Source organism: Rutidosis leptorrhynchoides, unplaced genomic scaffold (assembly GCF_046630445.1).
Source record: "Rutidosis leptorrhynchoides isolate AG116_Rl617_1_P2 unplaced genomic scaffold, CSIRO_AGI_Rlap_v1 contig19, whole genome shotgun sequence".
Classification (NCBI taxonomy): domain Eukaryota; kingdom Viridiplantae; phylum Streptophyta; class Magnoliopsida; order Asterales; family Asteraceae; genus Rutidosis; species Rutidosis leptorrhynchoides.
The window spans coordinates 121,534-129,969 of NW_027266439.1; the positions used below are offsets into that span (position 1 = coordinate 121,534).

Sequence of the window (8,436 nt, forward strand, 5' to 3'; positions counted from 1 at the left end):
TCATTTAGGAAGTTTTCCTTGTAGGAAGGCCGAAAACATGGTTAAAGCCCTTTCAGGTTGGTAACTAGGGACTAGATGTCCAGCACCTCTTACAGTAACAAATGTCAAGCCTCCTTTGTATCCCACCACATATCCTCCAACCTGCATAGTACATTTATATATATAGTTGTATGTCGTCCAATATTATATATTATCTCCGTCTCAAAATAGTTGTAAATATTTTGCATTAGCAACTAGTATTTTGGAATGAAAGTTGTACTAATCAGTTAATTGAGATTGACAAAATTCAATATATGATTTTTTTTTCTTTTTCTTACCTCGCCTTTACTGTACCAAGGTCGCCAATGATTTTGCACCGGAATCCTCAACAAATTTATGGCGTATCTCGTCGATGTAACTGGAACTCGTCCATCAGTATCCCCACTGACAATGTTTAATTCATTCATCCAAAACTATGTAAGTTTTAATAATAATTCTAACAATACTATTCAATGTCATGGTAATTAATTTGTTGCAATTAATACAAGTACCTGTAAATCCATACATTGATCCCACTGGCCATAATCTGCCTTATTATGGGAAGAACTGTTGTTGGAGAATCAGCCCATTCCACTTCCCTAAGCAACACAACACGGACTGGAAGTAAGTTTATATTCTTTAATTGGCAAATTTAATGACAATTTATAATATGAAATTGCATAATAATTTACTGCTTAAAGAATAAAGAAATCTGCATAATTTACCCGCATTTTGACCAGTTGGTAGGTTTTACATGAAGTGCAGCTTGAACATTCTCACGATTAAGGTAAGAATCCATGTAATCGTCTGAACATGGATCGAATTCTTTGATCTGATATTGATGACGAAGTCAACAATATCTGGTTAATAACTAGCCAGTTGTCCGTTGAACGGATATTTATGCATAAGAATATCTTCTTAGATATTTGATGATTCGTGATAATAATATATATACACATAAGTGTTGACAATAATATATATCTGATTCGACAATAAGATATGCAATTAGAACATATCAATTTTATTCTTTTAATTATATAAAGATATAAGGACTCTTTTAAGATGATAAGGTTTATCTAGTTAATATTCCATATGTAAGATATGATAGTTGCTTTTGATTTCACACTTACAGAATTAATCTTCCCAAGAGATTGTGAGGGTAGGCACAATGGAGCATATATGTTGTAAATATCAATATATCCCATTTCTAGACTTCCTTCACCGTCAGCTTTTTCACAAGCCTTTGAATAATTTCCAGAGTCGTAATCGCAGTTCTTATTAAGGGAGGCATGAGTTTCATCAGAAATCAGAGCATGTGACCAAAAATAATCAATCATTCCTTTATACCCAGTACAATCGTCAATCCACGCATTTCCGATCTGAAACAACATCCAATATTTGAGATCAAGAGAGGAATATGTATATAAAAATCATTTTCAACTATACGATATAGTCCAAAGTACATGAGATTTCTAATAAAGTAAAATGAGTGTCAATCAGTGATCTAATGATTAAGGCACCACCATTCTTATCGAGAACGTAATAAAGTAAAATTAATTGTACGTTTGTAATTAGAAACTCACGGCAATGCCTTTAAGGTTGATGAATGTGGTGTGATCTGGATTCTTGTTCATTGCGAGGAGGGTGTAAGCAAGTTGAGGGACATAATGACCAGCATAGCTCTCGCCAGTTATGAAAAAATCGCGATTTTTGTAATGTGGAAATCTCTGAAGCCAGTTGACGAGGAAAGTGTAGGAGCCTTTTGCCGTTTCTTTGTCACCACTTTCGTAATAACCTAACGGAGTTTTTGAATATGAAAACCCAACGCCTGCCGGAGACTCCAGGAATAGTACATTTGCAGCTGCCGACAAGAAAATATTTGAATGTCACATTAATTTTTCTTTAAAAAACATACGGTAGTTAAATATTTTGAGTAGAAATAGTAAAATACCATTATTCCAAGCATAAGGATTTTTGTATAATGTCTTTCCATCACTGTTAATCCTGAAAGGTCCAAGTTCTTGAAAGGCTCCAATCATAGAAGAACATCCTGGCCCTGGTCATCATAATTAATCATCATCTGCCATATAAAATTATTCTTTCCACAAGTGTATTAATTAGTCCTACCTCCATTTATATAAAAAAAGTGAAAAGTATTTTCGACTGAAAGAGTAGTTTATTTTTTTATCAATTTGAAATTATAATATTTGTTCTTTACATGCTTGTGGATTCGACATTTTCTCTGCTCAAGTTTCCTCAACATTCATAAAAGTTTAGGTGTATAAGTTATACTAGGTTTATAATTTTTAGAATGTAATAGCTAGCATAACTTTTGATATTGCTATAGTGTGATGTATCATTTTCTCATAGTTTGTTCGTGACCGACACTCTCCCCATCACATTTGGGAATAACAGTTATACTAAAACAATAAAACTACAAATAGTCAAAAATTATAACAGTTATACTAAAACAATAAAACTCTAACATGCAAATAGTCAAAAATTATGTAGTAAATTAGGATTATTATTGTTCATTTTTTTGTGCTTAGAGTGTATTATGATTGTTCATTGAAACAACTCACCAACCATGTACTCACACGTGTCATTGTCATCTCTCTCCTAACACAAAAAACTTGAAACTTCAAATTCCTGTAATTGAAAATTAAGACCACATTGTTACATTCCTATTAGACATAAAATTGTAGGTCTGAATTTTTCCACATCGAATGAAAGTCGTTTCAAAATTTTCCGATTTTCTATGAATATTGTAGGATTTTTAAAAATTATTCATATTTAAAGATAAATTTAATTTTCTTCGTCTACTTTAGAAAACATTAATGAATGGCCCTCAATTTTTATTCTTTGCCTATTATACAATATTTTCTCTCTTCTAAAATAATTACGAAACTTTAAAATCCGTAATTACAAGCCGCATCATAATATTTATATTAGAGGCAAAAACAGTAGACCTTATATTTTCGATCAAATGAGTTATTTTGATATTTTAGATCTCATATAAATATTCTACTGCAAATTTTAGATAAAACCGAACATACTTGAAGTTAAAACAATTTCCTTCATATTCTTTATATGAAAATGTTAAAAAATCATCGCATTTTATTTTTAAATATTAAGTGGGTCTTGGATCTTACGTAACATTTTCTCTCCTACAAATAATTTCGAAACTTCAAAGCCCGGTGACTATAAAGAGAAGTCATGTCTAAGTATTGATGTTTGGAGCAAAATAAAACATAGATTTTTCTTACCAAATGAGAGTTGTTTCTATAATTTCAAACTTTATATGATTATTTTACGATTTTTAAGTAAAATGGAGATATTTAAAGTTCAAATCTATTTGTTCCCAATACCTTATGAGATAATACTTAGTGATTCTTGCATCTTATTTTTAAATAAATGGGTCTTACCGTATTGTGACACGTGTCACATAATTTTGTCTCTCCTCCAAAATACTTTTAAAACTTTAATGCGCGTAACTACAATGGAGACGGCAACGCAACATTGTTATCTGAGGAAAAAATGTAGGCCTAAATTGTGCCGACCGAATGAGAATCATTATGATATTTTTCGATTTCGTATGATATTTCTACGATTTTTTCGTTAAAAGATGCAAACAATCAAATAAGAAAAGAAATTCAAAATATTGTACCTTCCACTAAAAAAAGGACACGTGTCACTAAAGCAAAAACAATTAAAAAATAGTAAGACCATGTTTATTTTCGATTAGGATTTTTTTTTATATTTGCCCTCTAGGAGTCACAAATCTCCATGTAGGGTATAGCAATATGAATCATAAAATATATATATATAAAAGAAATATATAATATAATCATAAATGATAGTATAATAGAATAAAATAAAAATATGTAAACAAATATGATTTAAGAAAAAATCTTACAACTCACTTGTTCTTTTGTGAATGGTCAGTACAAAATTTTATCAAATAATTCTACAGATCCATCTCTATAGTTTATTAAATAATCACTCTTCTTAATTTATTTTTAGGTAAGTCCAAATTTTTTTTTGGCACGTATCCACTTTTCATCTCTATCTTTTAAAAGAGTTCTTAAATTTTAAAGTCTTGCAACTATGAATTAAAGTCGAGTCACGACATTACGATTAAAATCAAAATTATATAGCTAAATTTTTACGATCTGAAAAAAAGATGTGGATTTTCTCGATTTCATGTGAACATAAATCTTTAAAATTATATATAAAAGACTGATAGACTAAATACATAAATTCGCGACAGCATCGCAAACCTTACCCTAATATATTTTATATTTAAAAAGTTAAAAATTTCATCGTACGGATAGATACATTAACAAATTCAGTAACTTTTTAATTTATTAATAAAATTTTAACCTTTATTATAAAAATAAATAAATATATGTTAGGGAATACTACTTATTAATTCTATGGTAGAAATATTTCCACATTGACAAAGTAGTAGATACTTTATACCTAATTAGCTGTCGTGTTGGTGGGTTGATCAATTAGTGACGGACCCCGCAAAAGTAAACAATGAGAAACACAAATTAAAAACCACACATAAACGTGCCGATTGTTACAAACAAAAGTTACTCTTTTAGTCTCTAATTATTTATCACTTCTATATAAAATTGATAAATAATTAGAAACGGAGCCGATAGTATTAACATTTTCATGAGATGACCGAAAATTTTCATTTAATACTATCATTTGGTGGAATTTGGACTTATTTTCTCTAGGTGTGGTTATATAATCTCTTGCAAGAGGAGGATATTAATGTTTCAAATCATTGAATCATGTTTTTTGATGGATTCCAAACTTACTTGTAGGCATACCAAATCTCTAATATTTAGCCCATGAACTTAATTAAATGGAGTCAAATCTATATTTTATGTAAAAAAAAATATTTTAATCATTAAATCAAATTTTAATTATCTATTTAAATGAATATAAAAATATAAAATATCATCTATAAAAAAATAATTTATGTTTATAAATCTAGACCTTGAATAATACTGGCCCCATTCAAACAAGTGGTGGAATATACGTCCAAAGATAATTTAGAATAATCCATGTCATGCATGGGCCCTGTTTGTTGATCACTTTGATTGATTATAACAACACTAGAAATTAGTATTTAATCTAATCTTCAATTTTGGCAGCTCGTATGTTGTGTTCCTTTGCCTGTCTGTCTGTCATTCTTTTTTTGCTTTTGGATATTAGAAGGTAGAAAATTTCTCAAAAGATTATCATTCAACTTTACTTAAAAAAGAATTTTATAATTCAGCACTGTCCGTTACCTTAATGCAAGATTTTTTTCCTTTTTATAAAATTTAATCTTTTATAAAAAATAAAATTAATATTAATAATAGAAATCTGGCAATTATATATTGTCGCTAATCATGTGTTTAGGCATTGACTGGTAGTGTAGTCACTACAACAAGTCAACTGTGGACGATCACTTTAAATTTTGGACGACTCTAATCTCGACATATCATCTTTTGAATTCTTATGATAATATTTATCCTTTCAATTAAACTAGATTAATTATTAATTAATATATCAAAAGTGAAATCTCCATTCTTAATTCAAGAATGATAAAATACATTAACATACTACTTCCATCTCAAATTAAATATAAAATTTAATATATAAATTATATGTAAAATTTTACATCTAATTTGAGACGGAAGTAATATTTTTTTTAAAAAAATATTTTTTAATTTTTTAATTTTTTTTAAAAGAATTAAAGGATAGAGCTTAGGAATTGTCCATGTGCCCACTTAAATTTTACATGCACAAACTCAATATTTTATATAAAAATAATATTGGTTAAGTTATTTTATCTTATATGAGTACGTGTGTTTGACTTTTGCGGAGAAGAGAAGACTATGTATATATTGTATTACACATATAAAAAAAATTACTTTAAACTTTGAGGTCCATAGTCATGGAATAGTACTATTAAAAACTATTGACTGTAAAAGATAAATTAACACGACAAAGGATGATCGCATGTTCGTATACACATACCTCCATTGAGCCACAAGACAAGAGGTTTGTCGGAAGCATTGGTCGGAGACTCGACAAAGTAATAGAAGAGTCGACGTCCAGCTTTAGCGTCAACGGTGATATAGCCTGAATACTGATCAAAGTCCACACCTTTAGGTTGACCCGGCAAATAGCTTATCTTGTCAGCTTTCATCGAACCTCCATCTTCATTAATATAAACGGTACTACTATCGGAAAAAATCGAATCCAATAGTATTGACGATGAATCGGAAAGAGGAGGATTGTTAGATTTTCTCGACTTAATCAGCTTGTTGAGTTTGCTTATCTGATTATCATTATTTTTGGCATTCACTGTGAGTGATGAGTTGAAAATGAAGAGCAATATTATTGTTGTTATTGCTGAAAGTGAGAGACAATATGAGACTAATTTCATGTTGTTTGTTTGGTATATAGTACACTATATAATTATCTAGGTGACACAGTTTGTTGCTATTTATACAATTAAGTTGAATATTCTTGCCCTCTAATTAATTATCATAACATTATAATTTGATTAATACCCATGGGGACTATTATGTTTGCCAAGTGGGTTTATTATACTATTAATTAATTTGTCTATTAATCCCTGTGCTATCCTGGATCTATCACTCTAAAAAATGACATATTTTAAAATTATTTTTTTATGAATTACTAAACATATTTTAATTGAAGTGCTAGATTACATTAACATGTTTTCATAACTTATTCGAATAAAAAAATAAAGACACTCGGTTAAAAAAATTCCCATCTATTAAGAATAAAATTATCTTATCCTAATTATATAATTTATTATCGAATCGAATTTTGACAAATAATTTTAATTTTTTATCCTATATAATCCAAAAAATTACAATTAATTTATTAAATATTCTATATTTTTTAAAAACATTATATATTCATAACTAAACTCTATCCAATATTATATTTTTTTTCTCTTTTAGTCTAATTCTTAATATCATTTATACAGTTTATTGTGAAGTTTTCAAAGTTACGAAACTCTCGTACAATGGATCGACTCATTGATTTATTATATGTTTAATATAAACAGTATTTCTTTCGATTCATTTTAAGTGTTTCGTAATGAAATTTTTTTTTGGTCCATTTCAAGTCTTTCTTTACGAAATCAATGCATATTCGAGTTATTTTTTCCAGAATTATTTTTATATTTATTTCAATTAATCTTTTATTTTAAATAAATATTTATGACTTTTGAATAATAAATGATGGACAAACAAGTAATTTTTCTTATCATTTATTGTTTTCTTAAGATTCTCAACTTTCATTACGAGACACTTGAAGTGGACCGGAAAGAGTATTTATGAAGAAAAAGTATTATTGAATATAAATGATGACGCTTGAGGATATTTGTTGTCACGACCTGAAACTCACTATGATCGTGACTTGCGTCTCAATCTCCTCAAGCGAGATTAAGACCAGCCTAATTACTATTTACGATCTCACAAGTATTAAATTATTAAATAATTTATCAATTTACTTAATAAGTCGTTATATTTTTACAATTTAACTTTACTAACACACGGAGTAATATCTATTTTGAGAAATGATGAAAGATTATACAAAAATGAAATAAGTTCGAACGTTGCCACGCGCTTCCCTTTAGTCTTTTAATCTATGCACTGCAAGAAAAATAATGTAGTATTTGGATGAGTGACGACGAACTTAGTAAGTACCAAATACAAATATAATAATATAAAGGCAGACTAATAAATTATACACCCACGGAAGTTTCGAAATCGATTATAGATTTCCAAAACTCGCTTCCCTTCCCGAACAACGTTAATAAACTCGGTTTCTTCCCAAAACAATATGAATATATTTATATATTTTTTTTTTTCAAAACCCAACATCCCAACACTCAAATAAAACCCATGAAAGTTAAAAGGTTTCTCAAAACCAGAATACAAACCAACAAAGATCCAAACAACCAAAATTTCCTTACCAAAATCCAATAGCCCAACACTCACCAAATCAAAAACCAACTAGGCATAAAGAATGCCCAGGACAGACAACGAACTGACCTCTTACCCAATCCAACAAAAACTCCGACATTTAACCCGATCGGTCGGACGGCACATGGTACCTAGACCCTGTCTGGGTACAGTAACGATACGCATTACCACGTCTTTTGGTTTAGGTTAGCACAAAACATACCTCAGCCTCACCGCGGGCCGTTCGTTACTAATGTCACTCTACCCTCAATGATAGACAATGACGGGACACAACAATAGATAGTCTCATATAATCGGTCTATGGCCATAACCTACACATGTGCTTGAAAACCAAATCACAAACACATTTCCGTTTTTCCAATCCAGTTCACAACCCAATTCTCACATC

General features: G+C 29.5%; 1 protein-coding gene across 1 annotated transcript; it reads right to left on the reverse strand.

The window, feature by feature from the left end:
• On the reverse strand, positions 1-6,232 carry LOC139881741 (serine carboxypeptidase 1-like). Its single transcript, XM_071866161.1, has 8 exons — positions 6,061-6,232; positions 1,970-2,074; positions 1,602-1,879; positions 1,143-1,397; positions 744-850; positions 531-617; positions 318-423; positions 1-141 (listed from the first exon to the last, which is right to left on the reverse strand). Exons 1-8 carry the CDS (start codon positions 6,230-6,232, stop codon positions 1-3), a joined length of 1,251 nt encoding a protein of 416 aa, XP_071722262.1.
• Between the last annotated feature and the right edge of the window lie 2,204 nt (positions 6,233-8,436).

Coding starts and splice junctions, on each gene's coding strand:
- LOC139881741 (XM_071866161.1), bottom strand. CDS start 6,232: ATGAAAGCTGACAAGATAAGCTATTTGCCGGGTCAACCTAAAGGTGTG. Junction 1,398..1,601: donor TCAACCTTAAAGGCATTGCC/GTGAGTTTCTAA, acceptor ATGTTGTTTCAG/ATCGGAAATGCGTGGATTGA. Junction 142..317: donor CTTGGTACAGTAAAGGCGAG/GTAAGAAAAAGA, acceptor TGTACTATGCAG/GTTGGAGGATATGTGGTGGG.